Source organism: Macrotis lagotis, chromosome 1 (assembly GCF_037893015.1).
Source record: "Macrotis lagotis isolate mMagLag1 chromosome 1, bilby.v1.9.chrom.fasta, whole genome shotgun sequence".
Lineage (NCBI taxonomy): Eukaryota > Metazoa > Chordata > Mammalia > Peramelemorphia > Peramelidae > Macrotis > Macrotis lagotis.
In genome coordinates, this window is record NC_133658.1 from 578,433,839 (window position 1) to 578,451,913 (window position 18,075).

The 18,075-nt window shown below is 36.3% G+C and overlaps 1 protein-coding gene across 2 annotated transcripts in view; it reads right to left on the reverse strand.

Moving 5' to 3' along the window:
* The window catches only part of HACD2 (3-hydroxyacyl-CoA dehydratase 2), a 116,612-nt gene that overhangs the window by 87,267 nt on the left and 11,270 nt on the right, over positions 1-18,075 (reverse strand). For both annotated transcript variants that reach the window (XR_012474102.1, XM_074214671.1), the window contains exon 3: positions 1,161-1,179. Coding sequence is in view for 1 of the 2 variants with exons in the window: in XM_074214671.1 (XP_074070772.1) it covers positions 1,161-1,179 (19 nt within the window). In the remaining variant the exon portion in view is untranslated. The remainder of the gene's footprint in view (positions 1-1,160; positions 1,180-18,075) is intronic.

Below are 18,075 nucleotides of genomic sequence, written 5' to 3' on the forward strand. Positions count from 1 at the left end.
TCATTTCTGCTTAGCCTGACATTCCTCAGACCTTCCAACTCTCCATCCCTGCTTAAACAGACCTTGAAAAAAGGACATCTCTCTTGCTAGTTCTTATCTGGCAGTGTATTTTGAAACTGGCTGATCTAACATCTAGCTCAAGACATCAAAACTCCTCCTCTATGGGTGCCACAGTTCTACAAAAGTACCTTGATCTAGGGCATTTTGTAAATTTCAGAGCTCCGCCTCTTAATTTCTAGATAATGGAATTCTTTCTCTTTTCTGGATGTTATCCAGTGCTTTTAATTGGTTTTGAGTGTCAACCAGTATGCTGTATAGTATCTGGTATAAATCAGCCTTGTTCCTAAATACTGCATTCTTCTGACTGTTTTGCTATTAAATTAAAGCCTTGTTGATGCCCTGTCCTGTGGAATATAGACTGGTACCAATTTATACTGTTTGGATGGCTGTGTTTCTGATTGTAGTTTGTATCCCATACTAGTACTCTATATTTGGCAGCTAATGGGAGTTATTGACCATATGTTTAATGTCTATTTTTAAAAATATAAAAGTTTTACTGTAATGTCAACTTAATTAACGCATGTGTTAAATCTCTTGAAACCAGTGTTTCATTGAATTATTGTGATGGTAATGTCGATTAGCACCCTTCAACATCCAATGAAACAATCATCCTTGTTTGGCCTATTCCTAACTGGAAATTGACACTAGTTGTCAGCACTGATATTAGTGATTTCAAATAATTTCCTCCAACACATTGCAGATTTAGATAGTATCTAAGTTTGTAAAAATTGTGGGGTTTTTGTTTTTGGGTTTTTTTTTCTTTCTGTAAAACAACCTGATTTGTTGCTAGTGATGTGTGTGAGACTCAAGGCATGTGAACCTTGGAGAATCAGGTCTACTGCTGTCATCGTTGGGAATCCTAACTATATTAAACTTGTTTTTACAAAGGTATATGCATTCCTTTATTTATTAAATATCATCAAATTAATGTTAATGTAATGAAATATTTGTAGACTGATTTCAGAACTGAAATAAGATATTGTGAAAATAAAAGCTTAATAAATGTTTACATAAAAAAACTACTCAAACTAAGTGGATAATTTAATTTTTTAAAAAAATTAAAACCATTAAGTATAGCAGAGAAAAAATTCCACACTTACCTATAGCACAGTGTAAAATCTATAAGAAAAGAATAAAAAAAGAACATTAATAAGAGTTTTGCGTAGAGTTTTTTTAGTTGTGTTACCATTAACAATAAAAGTGAAAGAATATGCTGTTCATTTTGAGAACTGGCTATAGAGGAGCAGGTAAGTGGCACAGTGTATAGAGCACTAGCCTTGGAGTCAGGATGACCTGAGTTCAAATCAGGTCTTGGACACTTAATACTTACTTAGCTGTGTGACCTTGGGTAAGACACTTAACTCCAGTGCCTTGCAAACCCTTCCCCCCTCCCCCCAAAAAAGAACTGGTTATAGATAGATATAATTCCTGTTTAGATAATTTTTAAATATTCATACTGAATACTAAATTAGTTTGGAAGACTCCTCAGAATTAACCCATTTACATGTTCTTTGAATTCATTTCAATTCAATTCTTGCTAGCATATTACATTTACATAATAATTATACTCTTACCCACTTGATATTACAGAAAATCTGGCAAGATCATTAAATTCAATTCAATGCACACATTAATAAGGCACCAAAAAGGAAATAGTTCCTACCCTCAGAAAACATACATTCTTCTGGAGACATAACAGATAAGTAAACCAAAAAAAAAAATATTCTGAAGGAGACAATTTTAACAACTGGAGGGGTTGAGGAGGAAGTAGCATCTAAACAGAGCTTTGAAGGAAGTAAAAGAAGTATATAAAACATGAAGCTGAGAAATATCATAAGACCACAGACTTAAAGCTGAAGGTGACCTTAAAGTGAGATTCAGAGAAGTTAAATAATTTACTTAAGATCTATTAAGATTTAAAGCCAAGTTTTCTGACTCCAAACCCAGATCTCTTTCTGCTATCTCACACCACAACTCCTAATGTTCCAGGCCTGGAGAACAACCTGTACAGAACTTGGAGTTGTCATTATGTAGCCTGGAATAGTGCCAGACTGTGGAGTTTGTACTTCATATGAGAGCCAACAGGAAGCCATTGAATGACCTGGTGAAATTTTTTCCTTTAGAAGATCATTTTGGCAACTGAGTGGCACATACTGAAGCAGAGGAGACTGGAAAACCCAATGACCAACTGAGAAGTTATTACAATAATCTAGGTAAATGATGATGAAGAAATGAATGGAGAGATGAGAGATGGTGTGCCAAATTGGCAAGACTTTACAATTAATTACATCTTGGGTGAAAGAAAGGGAAAATCAATACATGACCGAGTATGTGAATCTGGGTGACTAGAAATAAGGAAGTTTGGAGAAGAAGCAGGCAGATTCATATACTAAGTGACAGGATCATTTCTGGTTTGAATCATAATTAACTTGAAAAGCTGAAGGGATTTTCCGGGTAGAGATGCCCAGTGGGCAGCTGAAGATACCAACTCCAAGGGAAATGAGAAACTTTATATAAAGAAATTAATGCTGAATATATGGATTTAGGAGTCTTCTTCATAGGACCAAGAACAAACGAAATCACTAATGGAGAGAATATAAAGAAAGACAAGAAGAGGGTCTAGGACTGAGCCTTGGAGATTCAAATGTTTGGGGGCACAGATACTAATGCAGCAAAAGTCCTGCACTGGATCTATTACATTTTATAGTCTTTCCCCCTGCCCCTCATATCTCCCTGAGGACACTTTTGTGGTGGCAAATCCCAGGACACAATGTGAAAGTACCCTAGGATCTTAAGGGTCACAGATTTAGAATTTGGAATCTGGTCCAACCCTATTCACTTTATGCTATATGACTTAGGCAAGATCATACAGGTACTAAGTTGAAGAATCAGTCCTTTGATTTCAAATCCAACACTATCTAATTTATTACATTGTCTTCCTTTTGTTCACTATGTCCCAATCAATCTATATAATTAAAAAGCAAAATTCTAAATCAGTTTATCAAAGCTCCTAATTTTGAAACTGTCTCTGCTCCTCCTCAATTTTCCAATAAAAAGAAAATTAACAAAAAATAACAACTTTGTATTAAATGAATAAGGGTTTAAAAAAAGCAAGGAAATGATTTCTTGTTAATAGGAAGACAATGAGAACTAGGAACAACATTAGGTCTCTGTGCAAGTAGGTCCTACAAATGGACCTACTATTTTATATTTAATCTTTAAATTCTCTACCAACTTTCTATTTTTGTATTAGCAAAGGTATAAATTTTCATGTAACACTGAGAGTATCAGAGAATTACAACAAGAAGAGATAAGACATACCATCTAAACATACATGCTCAATATGGTATAGAAATCTATCTTACCCTATAGGAAAAAGGAGAGAAAGGGATGAGAGGAAGGGGACAGGAGGAGTGGAGGGGAGGGTATAAGTGATAGAATAGAGGGAGGAATGTGGAAAAGGGTAGTCAGATACAACACTTTTTTTTTTTTGGCAAAGCAGTGGGGTTGGGTAGCTGACCCAGGGTCACACAGTTTGTTCCTCTCCATTTTTCTTGAAGTTTCTCATTCTTATTGGGGAAAGGGGGATTATGCTTGCTTTTACAACAGGGCTATTATAATAATGTGAAAATAAATAAAGGAGGAAAAAAAAGAGATACCATCTAGCTCAACAACTTCTTCTAATTTTCTGGGTTCCCAAATATCCAAATTCTCAGTTTTCACTTATGGAAAAAATAAAAGCTTTCCTCCTCCTACCCCAATTTTCCCTACTGCTTAACATTAACAAGTCATTCTCTCTGTCATATGAAAGGAGATTTACCACAAAGCACTACAGAGGAAACATAAAAATATTAACTAACACAAGATATGGATCAAGTTAACAAATTACCAAAGTTTTTAGGTTCTAATTCTGGTTTAGACACAAATAATCATATTTTCTTCCATCTATGATGCTAGTCTTTTTTATTTTCTGTACTTCTCAGAACTATAAAAGAAAACTGCTTCCTTTATTCAGGGTCTTAGTTTTTGTTTGTTTGTTTGTTTTTGTTTTTAACTTTTTGCAAGGCAAATGGGGTTAAGTGGCTTGCCCAAGGCCACACAGCTAGGTAATTATTAAGTGTCTGAGACCGGATTTGAACCCAGGTACTCCTGACTCCAAGGCTGGTGCTTTATCCACTACACCATCTAGCAACCCCCAGGGTTTTAGTTTTGCTAGGAAAGCTGAGATCCTGTTTATTGGTAAATTCACAGCTCCTATGGTAGAAAGTTGAGACACCAATAACCATAATCTATAATCTAGCCAAATTCATAGCAAGTGAGTCAAAATTGAGCTGTCATAAAAGGGTAAAACTCGGCAGAAAAGTTTCAGAACTGGAGGGAAACTGAAGCTGAGAGGAAACTCCTAGTTTGCTGTAACTAAATTCATATGGAGAAACAAAAAGTCAAGAATATCAAAGAATTTGAAGGGAAAAAATGCAAAAGGAGGTGGCTTAGCTTTACCAGATCTAAAATTATATTATAAAGCATCAGTCATCAAAACTGCCTGGCACTGGCTAAGAAACAGAGTAGTGGATCAGTGGAATAGATCAGGTACAAAAGAGATGATTATAGTAATCTGCTATTTGATAAACTCAAAGAGTCCAGCTTTTGGGATAAGAACTCTTTGATAAAAACTGATGGGGAAAACTGGAAGATAGTATGGCAGAAACTTGTATTAGACCAACATCTCATACCCTATATCAAAATAAGATCACAATGGGTGCAGGATTTAGATGTAAAAGACAATATTATAAGTAAACTAGGAGAACTGGAAATAATTTACCTGTCAGATCTATGGAAAGGGTAGCAATTTATGGACAAGGAAGATTATTGAGAACATCATCAAAAACAAACTGGATAATTTTGATTACATTAAATTAAAAAGCTCTTGCACAAACAAAATCACTCTAAGATCAAAAGAAATGTAGTACATAGGGAAACAATTTTTACAACTAGTGTTTCTGACAAAGGACTCATTTCTAAAATACAGAGAAAACTGAGTCAAATTTATTTAAAAACAAACCATTCCCCAATTGACAAATGGTCAAAGGATATGCAAAAGCAGTTTACAGATGAGGAAATCAAAGCTATCTATAGTCATATAAAAATTTCTCTAAATCATTACTGGTTAGAGAAATGCAAATTAAGGCATCTCTGAGGTACCACCTCACACCTCTCAGACTGGCCAATATGACCAGAAAGTACAATGATCAATGTTGGAGGGGATGTGGGAAATATGGGACACTAATGCATTATTGATGGAGCTATTCCAAAGGTTGGAATTCATCCAACATTTCTGGGGAGCAGTTTGGAAATATACCCAAAGAGCAATAAAACAGTACATACCCTTTAATTCAGCAATACAAAGATCACAAATAAAAGTAAAATTTCCACATGTACAAAAATATTCATAGCAGCTCTTTTGTAATGACCAAGAATTGGAAATCAAGGGGATATCCATCAATCAGGGAATGGCTAAATAAATTGTGGAACACATATGCGATGGAACACAGTTGTTCTATTAGAAATCAGGAGGGATGAGATTTCAGAGAAGCTTAGAAAGACTTGCATGAACTGATGCTGAGCAAGATGAGCAGAACCAGAAGAACATTATAACAGAAACATGGGGGTGATGATCAACCTTGAAGGACTTGCTCATTCCATCAGTGCAATAATCAGGAACAATTTAAGGTATCTGTGTTGGAGAATACCATCTGTATCCAGAGAAGAACTATAGAGTTTAAACAAAGACTAAAGATTTATTACCTTCAATTTTTTAAAAAGTTGTCTTATGTACTACATAGGATCTAAACTACATAGGATGCTAAACAATCTCCCTTGTGCTTCTAAATCTAGTTATCTCTAATATTTTATTTTTTCTCTCTCAACACATTCAATTTTGATCAATGAATATTACAGAAACAATGTAAAGCTAATCAGATTGCCTTCTGTTGGGGGGAGGGGATAGGGAGGATGGGAGAAAATTGTAAAATTCAAAATCTTACCAAAAAAATGATTGGTAGAAACTACTATTGTCATAATTGGAAAACAAATAAAATATTTGTATAATTTTAAAAAATAAAAGGGGCAGAAAATTCAGAAGGTACAGAACAATTAAATTTCCCATCCCTAGACCTCCCCTTTAGTGGAAATTTTACATATCTCAAAATTGATTTTTAAATCAACCATTTCCCCTCTATTTACAAAGAAAAGCTATTAACTTGATTATGACTGTGAGTAAACTTGAAGATTTTCAGTGAAACCACAAAATAACCACCACACCAATTCCTTTAAAAGAGATGTCTCAAAAAAAATAAAAATTAAAAATAAAAAAAAATTAAAAAAGAGATGTGACTCATCCAGACAAAGAACTATGGAGTCTGAATGCAGACCAAAGCATACCATTTTCAGTTTTGTAAATTGTAAAACCTTACGTGGGTTTTTTCCCTTTTTTTCTGATTCTTCTTTCATAACACAACAATAATGGAAACATCTTTAAAGTAGTTGTATATGTATAATCTATATCATACTTACTGCCAAGGGGGGAAGAAAGGAAAGGGAGGGAGAGAAATGTGGAACTCAAAATCTTACAAAAAATGAATGCTGAAACCTATCTTTACATATAATTGGAAAAAATAAAGAAAAGTTACATAAAAAAGAGAGATGTGGCTATGTTTTAATATGTACTACTTTCATGCTACCATTTTACAAAAATAAAAGATTTTTTTCCCCAAAGGGTTCAATGATGCTCCCAAAGGATTTTAATAATTTGGTCCCTATATGTACGTCTATGTATGAATGCATGCACATATATGCATATTTAAATGTTTATAGATATAGATATGTATAAATGTCTAGCACTAGAAGTTGTCTGTAATCATATAATGATTCTGTTGTTTGTATATCATCACCCAAGTGAGGGATTTTACCACAAGTTAGAAATTAAGAGTGAATTGATCAGAAATCCAAACCTCCTCTACTACCACCCAGACTAAGCAACAATTAATCAGATTTGTCATCACAGAATGACTTAAGATCTTTTGCATGATCTTTGTCTATAATAAAAGAAAAATAAACAAGAGCATAGAGTTCCTGTATACTATTAGCCATTGAGTCATACTTAGATTCCTAATAAAATTCTAGACTCATTAGGAGTAGTAAACGTTTAGAAAATGAGATGATCACAAAAAGGCAATGTGACTATATAAAGAGATAATGCTAAACTAATTTCATGTCCTTTTTTGACAGGATTGCTAGAAGGCTAGTTCAGGGGAATGATGTAAATTTAACTATATATTTTTTTGTTTTAAAATATATTTTATTAATGCCTCTTGTCTTTATATCAGTCAATTGTAATTACAACTTCTTCAGCACTATCTGTCTACCAAATGAAAAATCCCAGAGTCTCTGGTACAGAAAGAAACTGGTATTGCTATTATTACAGATTATACAATCTCTGGTCTCTATATCTATTTTAAGTTTTTAAAATGTTCAATTTCAAACACCTAAGGTTATAAAATTGCTGCTATGAAACTACCAGTCCCTCTGCAATGTTTACTCACTCTATTCACTTATTCATGAATAATGATGCTCCCCAAACTTCATTTTGAGACCACCTATAAAATGGCTACTTTGCTAAGCAAAAATTAGTGACCTTCAAAACTTTAAAATATGACTTTTAAGATAAACAGTAGGGGCAGCTAGGTGGCACAGTGAATAGAGCACCGGCCCTGGAGTCAGGAGTACCTGGGTTCAAATCCGGCCTCAGATACTTAATAATTACCTAGCTGTGTGGCCTTGGGCAAGCCACTTAACCCCAATGCCTTGTGAAAAAAAGATAAACAGTAAAAATCTGATTCAAAACGCTTTTTTGTTTAAACCTGAGTTGTTGAATACCTTTTTTTTTTTAGGTTTTTGCAAGGCAATGGGGTTAAGTGGCTTGCCCAAGGCCACACGGCTAGGTAATTATTAAGTATCTGAGGCCGGATTTGAACCCAGGTACTCCTGACTCCAGGGCCAGTACTCTATTCACTGTGCCACCTAGCCGCCCCCATTGAATACCTTTTAATTCCATAATAGTTCTCTTTCTTGCTCAGATAAGCAGTCTACTAAATATATAGGAGGATTGAGAATCTTAGCAATAATTTGAAATCACTGAAATCACTGAAACAGTGCATTTGAAATCTTCTAACTAGATTTAGCAGCACAAGGGAAATTGTTTAGCATCACTGAATCAATACAAAAACCCAGCTCATCATCTGACATTTCTGTTTTTTTAATCTGACATTTCTATAGCAAAGCTCTTCATGTACATATTTCTCAATTCAGCTACAAAATAACACTGTGAGGTAGGAATTACAGTTATTACTATAACCATTTTAAAACTGAGGAAACAAAGACAGAGAGGTTAAATGACTAGCCTATAGTTATGCTGCTAGAAAAGCAATCTGGGCACATAAAAATAAAAAGTAACTTAATTTAAGAGTTGTTAAAGTGCCTTTTTTATGATGTATTCTTTCATTTACATTGTGATTTCATTAACTTTAGGGTCTTGAGGCAGTGTTTAAGTAAACTAGTGAATGAAAGACATTATTTTATTTATTTATTTTGGGAGATTTGCAAGGCAATAGGGTTAAAGTGATATGCCCAAGGTCACACAGCTAAGTAAATATTAAGTGTCTGAGACAGGATTTGAACTCAGGTCTTCCTGACTCCAGACCTAGAGCTCTATCTATTGCGCCACCTAGCTGCCTCCAGGTACCTTTTTTTTAAACAAGAGAATATAAAAATTTATCCAATAATACTAATCGATATATCATTTAAAAGAATTTCCAATCTAGTTCAAAATACTGGGCAAAATTTTGGTAAGCAGGATCTGGATGATGAAGCAGCAAAGGAGAATGGAAAAAAATGGTTAGACAGGAGAAATTAATGTATCAGACAGGCTAAAGAGAATGAGGACTAAAAAAAAGTCCATCAAATTGGGCAAATAAAACATTATTTGGCAACTTTGACAAGATCAGTGTCAGTGGAGTGAGATATCAGAAGCCACAATGCAAAGGACTAAGAAGTAAATGAGAAAAAGAGAAAGGCAGACAGCTTTTTCTAAGCTTTTGGGGGAAAGGAGAGCTACAGGAAGATAGCTTGGTAAAGGTGAATGGATCTAACCTTTCTGGAGAACAATATGGAACTATGCCCAAAGAGCAATAAAACTGTTCATACCCTTTGACACAACAATCCCAGTTCTAGGTTTATATCCAGAAGAAGGAAAAAGTCCTACATGTTCCAAAATATTCACAGCAGCTCTTTTTGTAGTGGAAAAGAATTGGAAATTGAGGGGATGCCCATCAATTGGTAAATGGCTAAACAAGTATGGTACATGAATACTATGGAATATTATTTTTCTATAAGAAATCATAAATGGTCAGACTCTAGAAAAGCATGGAACGACTTAATGGGATCTGATGCTGAGTACAGGGAGTAGAGCCAAGGGAACAACGTACACAACAACATTATGAGACGAACAACCTTGATGAAAGCAGCTCCTCTCAGCAGTCCAGAGAGTTAGGACAACTTTATTTGACTGGTTATGGACTATATTATCCCCAACCAGAGGAAGAAAAACAAAACAAAATAAAACACACAGGGAAAAAAACCCTTGCAAATCTGATGATTTATAAACATTACCCCTTATATATCTCTTTCCCTTAATCCTAATTCCTCATGCCAAAAATTGCTAATTTGTAAATATGTTTAATAAAATATGTATGTAAAATGCTAATTTGACTATTCTCTGCTGAGGGGAGGGAGGTAGGAAGGGAGGGTGGAGGAAAATTTTGTAACTTGGAAATATGCATGTACAAATGGATGAAAAAAATTTTAAAATTAAAAAAAGATAGTTTGAAGGGATGGTGGGATATACTGAGAGTTTTTTAAGTTTTTTAAGGAAGGAGGAGATGGAGGAGACTTAATCATGTTTGAATGCAGTAGGAAAGGAACCATTAAAGAGAGAGCAAAAAATTAAAGAGAAAAAGAGGCTGACTGATGTTACAATCTGCTAATGAAGGCAGGAGGGGATGAAGGGCACATATAGGAGGTTGGGTTGGTCTTAGCAAGAAGAGCCACTTCATTGTCAAAGCAAAAGAAAGGAAAGGTAGAGGATTATCTTAAGGGGATCTTGAAATGAATAGAGGAGAAAAGGGATCTCATAACAACTGGCCTCAATTTTCATGGTCAATTTAAGAGGAATGGGCCTCAGTTGAGAGAGAGAAAGGCGTGGGAGGTTTGAGGAAAGAAAAAAAATTTGTAATAATAGCAATAAGCAATAGCAGTAAGAGTGAGATAAGGAACCAACTAGGGAGAATAAGAGGATTGCCTAAATACAGGAAATTATACAATATGAATCTATAATGAACATAATCAGATGAATTCTTTCAGCTGATTAACATTATCAAACAAGGCCCAAGACAAAGAGGAACATGTTCACTACTGTCAGGGAAGATGTCTTGTGAAGGGTCCAAATTGAAGAGAGATTTCTTATAGATGATAAGATACTCTGACTATTCATTTGGGGTTTTTTTAATGTTTAAAATAAACATTTATTTATTTTTGAATTTTACAATTTTCCTACAAATCTTGCTTCCCTTCCCCCCCAGCCCCCACTGAAGGCAGTCTGGTAGTCTTTACATTGTTTCCATGCTATACATTGATCTAAACTGAATGTGTTGAGAGAGAAATCATATCCTTAAGGAAAAAAAATATAAGAGCTAGCAAGATTACATAATAAGATAACATTTTTAAAAATTAAAGATAACAGTCTTTGGTCTTTGTTCAAACTCCACAATTCTTTCTCTGGATACAGATGGTATTCTCCTTCGTAGATACCCCCAAACTGTCGCTAATTGTTGCACTTAAGAAATGAGCAAGTCCATTAAGTTTGATCATCAACCCCATGTTGCTGTTATGGTGTACAAAGTTCTTCTGGTTCTGCTCATCTCGCTCAGCATCAGTTCATGCAAATCCTTCCAGGCTTATCTGAATTCACATCCCTACTGATTTCTAATAGAACAATAGTGTTCCATAACATACATATACCACAATTTGTTCACCCATTCCCCAAATGATGGACATTCACTCATTTTCCAATTTTTTGCTACTTCAAATAGAGCTGCTATGAATATTTTTGTTTAAGTGATGTTTTTACCCTTTTTCATGATCTTTTCATGGTACAGACCCAGTAGTGGATCAAAGGAGTATGCACATTTTTATTTCCCTTTGGGTGTAATTCCAAGTTGCTCTCCAGAAAGGTTGGATGAGTTCACAACTCCATCAACAATGCATTAGTGTCCCAGATTTCCCACATCCCTTCCAACATTAATCATTGTCCTTTCTGGTCATATTGGCCAGTCTGAGAGGTGTGCAAATGCAAATCATAATTTGCATTTCTCTAACAAATAATGATTTAGAGCAATTTTTCACATGACTATGGATAGCTTTGATTTCCTAATCTATAAATTGCCTTTGCATATCCTTTGACTATTTGTCAGTTGGGGAATGGCTTTTTTTAAAAAATAAATTTGGCTCAGTTCTCTTTATATTTTAGGAATGAGTCCTTTGTCAGAAACACTAGTTATAAAAATTGTTTCCCAATTTACTACATTTCTTTTTATCTTTGTTACAGTGGTCTTTGTGCAAATACTTTTTAATTTAACTTAACCAGCCGGCCAAGATGGCGGAGAGAAGACAGGCACAGTTCTAAAGTCTCCTGATCTCTTCCCCATCTATCACATGAAACAAACCTCTTAAAAGAAATCTGAACCAGGAAACCCAGAAAGAAAAGCCAGGAGAGGAAAATCTACCTCAGGATTTGTCTCCCGCAGCAGCCTTGGCTGAGTACCGGCAGGTGAGTCTGAACTCCGAGGGAAGATCAGCCCACGATCAGCCAGACCAACAGCTGAATCGGAACCGGGAGTCTGAGGGCCCGAGAGTCAGACCTGCTGGGATCAGCGGTGGGGCTGGACGAAGGGGGCTTGGTGTGGCTGCTGGGAGAGGTCTGGTGCAGGAGAGCTGTGGACACCATCCCTGGGCTCCTGGGGTCTGAGAAACTCTGAGCCCACTGAGACCTCCTCCCAAACAAATGCAAATTACCTCTGCCTCAGGCCCAAGTGTGTGAGCAAAAGAACTAGGCCAGCTGGGGAATCACCTCAGGCCACGGTAAAGCCCACCACTGACTGAAGGCAAAAGAATTCAATAGCTCCAATTCCCTCCCTCAAACAAAGGGAGAAGGCCTGGAAACCAAGGTCACAGACACCCCAGAGAGGGCAACCAGCACCTCCTACTGGCCAGCCAAAGAAACTGCACTCAGTAAAGCCTTTAGAGATCCCAAGCCCAGGTGAACCAGCCCCACCCAACTCAAGGTCTTAGCATAATGAAGAAGGGTCAGCTGAAAGGTGGATCTATAGAAAAATTCCTGGAAGGGAAAGACCCCAACCCAGACAGACCTGGAACATCTAAGGAGAATACAATCTGGTCTCCAGCACAGAAAGACTTCCTTGAAGAAATAAGGAAGGAGTTTAAAAATCAACTGGAAAATTTGGGGGAGACAATTAATACCTTGCAAGAAGAAAACAAAACCTTAGAAAGTAGAACTGGACAAACACAAAAGGAGAATAAATCTCTCAGATCATCAATTGGACAATCACAAAATGAGAACAATTCTCTCAGATCCTCAAATGAGCAAATGCAAAAAGAAATTAATTCTCTCAAAACCTCAATTAGTGAAATAGAAAGCTCTTTCAAAAGTAGAATTAACCAATTGGAAAAGGTTAATGAAGAAAACTCCTCCCCCCCAAAAATAATGGAGTCTACAGAAACTAATGACTCCATGAGACAGCAAGAGTCAGTTAAATAAAATCAAAACATAGAAAACATAGAAGCAAATGTGAAATACCTCATCAACAAAACCACTGACCTCGAGAATAGATCGAGGAGGGGCAACTTAAAATTATAGGACTTCCTGAAAACATTGAAGAGAAAAAAAGCCTGGACTTAATATTACAGGATCTAGTGATGGAAAACTGCCCTGATATCATGGAATCGGAGGGCAAAGTAGTTATTGAAAGAGTACATCGATCTCCACCAGAAAAAGATCCTAAAATGAAAACACCAAGGAATGTTGTGGCCAAACTCCAGAACTATCAGATAAAAGAGAAAATCCTGCAAGCAGCCAGAAAGAAACAATTTAAATATCAAGGAGCCACAGTAAGGATCACGCAGGACCTGGCTGCATCAACTTTAAGGGATCAAAGGGCCTGGAATGAGATATTTTGAAGAGCATGGGAGCTTGGAATGCAGCCAAGAATCTACTTTCCTGCAAAGCTGAGCCTTCTCTTCCAGGGAAAAAAGATGGACATTTAACGAAATGGAAGAATTCCGAAAATTTCTGATGAAAAGACCAGAGCTAAACAGAAAATTTGGATATCAAACAGGAGGTTCAAGAGACACATGAAAAGGTAAAAAAAAAAGGGGGGGCGGTAAAAGGAAAAAAATGCAATCCAGCAAGTTGAAACTGGCTATATCCCAGCATGGGGGGGGGGGTAGAGACTCTCATAAATCCTGAGAAATGTAACTCTAACAGAGAGAATATACCTAGCCAGAAATGATGGACATCTATGACCTATCCATGAGACTGATATCAAATGGGATGTAACTGGCTTTAACTCCACTGGGGAGAAAGACTCTAATAACTCTCAGGAATTTTGACTCTATTCAACAGAATATACTGAACTAGAAGGGACAGACACTCAGAATTTTCTATGACTTAGATAGAATGATCTAAAAATAAATACACTACCTCCCTAAAAAGGGGGACAGGAAAGAGACGGGAGGAGGGAGGGGATTGAATGGGACAAATCTCATTACACTAAGAGGTACAAAAAACCTATGGTAATAGAGGGGAAGAAGGGAGTAGAGGAGAAACACCTGAATCTTCTTCTCATCAAACTTGGCTTAAAGTCAACCTACATATACTCAGTTAACTTATAAAACATGTAGCCTTTCAAGAATTAAAAGGGGAAAAGGGGAGAGGGGACAGAGAAAGGGAAGGGGAGTGGAGGAAATAAGGGGAAATAACAAAAGGAAGGGAAGGGAACAGGGAAAGGGGAAAGAAAGGGGAGGGTATGATATAGGAGGGCAAACACACTGAAGGGAGTGGTAGTCAAAAACAAAATACTGGGGAATATGGTAAGGGGGAGGGAAGAGGCAAAAATACAAACAGAGGGAAGATAGCACAGAGGGCAATAAAGAATTAGTAATCATAACCTTGAATGTGAATGGGATGAACTCTCCCTTAAAACATAAGCGAATAGCAGAGTGGATTAAAAACCAGAATCCTACAATATGCTGCTTACAAAAAACTCATTTGAAGCAGAGAGATACATGTAGAGTAAAGGTAAAAGGTTGGAGCAAAATATATTTTGCTTCAACTGAAGTAAAAAAAGCAGGGGTAGCAATCCTTATCTTAGACAAAGCAGCAGCAAAAATAGCGTTAAAAACCATTAAATTAAAAAGTTTTTGCACAGATAAAACCAATGTAATCAAGATCAAAAGAAAAGTAGTAAATTGGGAAACAATCTTTACAACTAATGATTCTGACAAAGGACTCATTTCTAAAATATACAGAGAATTGAGTCATATTTTTAAAACAAAAAGTCATTCCCCAATTGACAAATGGTCAAAGGATATGCAAAGGCAATTTACAGATGAGGAGATCAAAGCAATCCATAGCCATATGAAAAAATGCTCTAAATCATTATTAGAGAAATGCAAATTAAAGCTTCTCTAAGGTACCACCTCACACCTCTCAGATTGGCCAGTATGACCAGGAAGGATAATGATCATTGTTGGAAGGGATGTGGGAAATCTGGGACACTATTACACTGTTGGTGGAGCTGTGAACTCATCCAACCCTTCTGGAGAGCTATTTCAAACTATGCCCAAAGGGCAACAAAGATGTGCATACCCTTTGACCCAGCAATACCACTACTGGGTCTATACCCTGAAGAGATGAGGAAAAAGGGTAAAAACATTACTTGTACAAAAATATTTATAGTAGCCCTGTTTGTGGTGGCAAAGAATTGGAAATCCAGTAAATGTCCTTCAATTGGGGAATGGTTTAGCAAACTGTGGTATATGTATGTCATGGAACACTATTGTTCTATTAGAAACCAGGAGGGATGGGATTTCAGGGAAACCTGGAGAGGATTTGCATGAACTGATGCTGAGTGAGATGAGCAGAACCAGAAAAAAACTGTATACCCTAACAGCAACATGGGAGTGATGTTCAACCTTGAAGGACTTGCTCATTCCATCAGCGCAACAATTGGGAACAATTTTAGGCTGTCTACAAAGGAGAGTACCATCTGTATCCAGATAAGGAGCTGTGGAGTTTGAACAAAGCACAAGGACTATTGTCTTTAATTCAGAAAAAAAAACAAAAACCCAGATGTCTTATTGTTTGATCTGGTTACCTCTGAGAATTCTGTTCTCTTTAAAGATATGATTTCTCTCTCATCACACCCAATTTGGATCAAGGTACAACATGGAAACAAAGTAAAGACTGACGGAGTGCTATCTGTGGGGTGGGGGTGGGGGGAGGGAAGCAAGATTGGGGGAAAATTGTAAAACTCAAATAATATCTTTAATAAAAATGAAAAAAAATTTAAAAAAAATTAATTTAATGTAACCAAAATTATCTAGTTTGTTTTTAATGATTTTCTCCATCTCTTCCTTGGTCTACTAATCTTGTATGAAAATGATACTGTTAATGATTGTCTCAAATCCAAGACTCTTATAGGGCCTCCTCAACAAAATCCATTATTACTCAAAAAAAAAATCAGCCTAGCAATTCACCTAAGAAAAACCAAGTGGATGAAGACTGTATTTCCCAGATGACACATCCTTAGCTCTTCAAGATGGCAACATGAAAGATCTTCAAGGACCCCAGTTTTTCCACAAACATCCCAGAAAACAATTAAAAAGCAAACCATATAGAACAATGTTCAAGATGAGAGAACCAGTAAGGTCCCCCATCTAGTTCAAGAGTGAACAAGAAAATGGTCAGAATCTTAAGAGTGTATCTTATCTCTTGATATGGAAGCAGCATGAACTATAGTAAATGGGGTTTGAAGCCTGTCAGAATTCTGGGTGGGAATACCCATGAGCTAACAGAAACTCCAAGAAAGGAAGTATTTAGGGCTACAGCAGGAGACAGATTCAGTTCAAAGAAATGGCAGAATGAAGCTTTTCAGAGCCATAGCAGTGGGTGGAGCTGAACAAAAAGATAGAATCAGGCTGAGGTCAGGACACCTTTGGTCCACCAGTTAACAAAAGAAGTAGCCAAATATTGTGGCAGAAGAGTGGGCCTCATCACAGTCATCCTATATAATATTTACTAGAATTCTAATCTGTTGACTGCATCTCTAGCAATAACCAGACTACAGAGAAAGTAAGAACAAAGAGGGCTTTCCCAATCCATACCTTAATAAGAGAGGATACAGAGCATACAGGATACAGAGTATCCCTGGCATACTGTCCCAATCCAGGAATTGAACCTGGAGACAGGAATATCAAAAGAAAACTCTGAATACAATGAAGAAGTATTATATAATGTACTATATTCAGCACATATATATGGGTTAAGAGAAAACCAAGAGATGAGCTCAGAGTTACTCTACAAGTACAGGTAGAGTGACAAAGGAATGAATATCTTGGCAATAAAGACTGAAAGAAATGAAACAGATTTATAATTGACAATGGAGATGAAATTAGAGTTTGAGAAATAAATTAGAGGGAAAATCAACAACTTAAAACAGAAAGTATAAGAACTTGCTCCTAAAGCAGATTCCTTAAAAAAAACTTGATAGAACAAATAGCACTAGATAATTCCATAAAACAATAAAATTTATAATAAAGCCAAAAGGCTAAAAATTTAGACATGCCTTAAAGAATGTGCATCTCCTATCAATGACCCAGAATATAAGCTAAGGAGAGATAAGAAAGGCCATTAGTACCAAAATACTTGTAGTAAAGTTTTTTGTGGTAACAAAAGACTAAAAACAAAGTATGTACTCTTAGGGGGAAAATTAAACAAATTATAGCACCTTAAGTCATAGATCATATTGCACCAAAAGAAATGATGAATATGAAAAGGCTTGTATTAACTCATGTCCAATGAAGTAAGCTAACCCAGAAAAACAATGTACACAAAGGCTGCAAAAATGTCAATGAAAAGAATAACAAAGTAGCTGAACTATCCAGAGAGGAGAACACTTAAGTCCCTCTCTCCTTGTATAAGGGTACTGTGGGCATAAGATGCTGCATATATACTGTCAGATTTGGTTGCTGGGGTTGATGTTTTAATTTACTTGTTTTTGTTGTTAAAAAGCAGTGGGGCCCCATTCAGCCCTGCATTAAGATTAGGGGTTCACATTTTTCTTAGGCTGTAGGCTGTTGTGGTTCCCCCAAGCTTGGGGGAATTGCCATCTATTACCCACAAATCTCTGCTGCTGCCTTGTAGAAGGACACTCACTACTGTTTGTTATTTAGATACCTGGCACACAGGTTGTTATTTGTCAGGTTGAGAGGAAGGACTTACAAAATTTTTGTTGGGCCTAATTTATTAGGAAAAATGGGTCATTGTTTGATGTCCTAAAAATGATTCCCCCAGATGCTGAATTGTGCTTCTTCTATAGTACCAAACCATGCATATTCTATTTCCTATTATCCCAGTAGAAAACACGGGCCTAAAAAACATGATCCAAGCTACTGGCAAAAACTTTATTTGAAATGGGAATTTATTGAACAGCAAAATATATGAACTGATTTTTGGTTGTAAATTTCTATACTTTTGCTGCCTATAAACTATATCCATGCAAAACTTCTTGCCAGAAAAATGTTTACTTGTAAGCCTAGATTTCC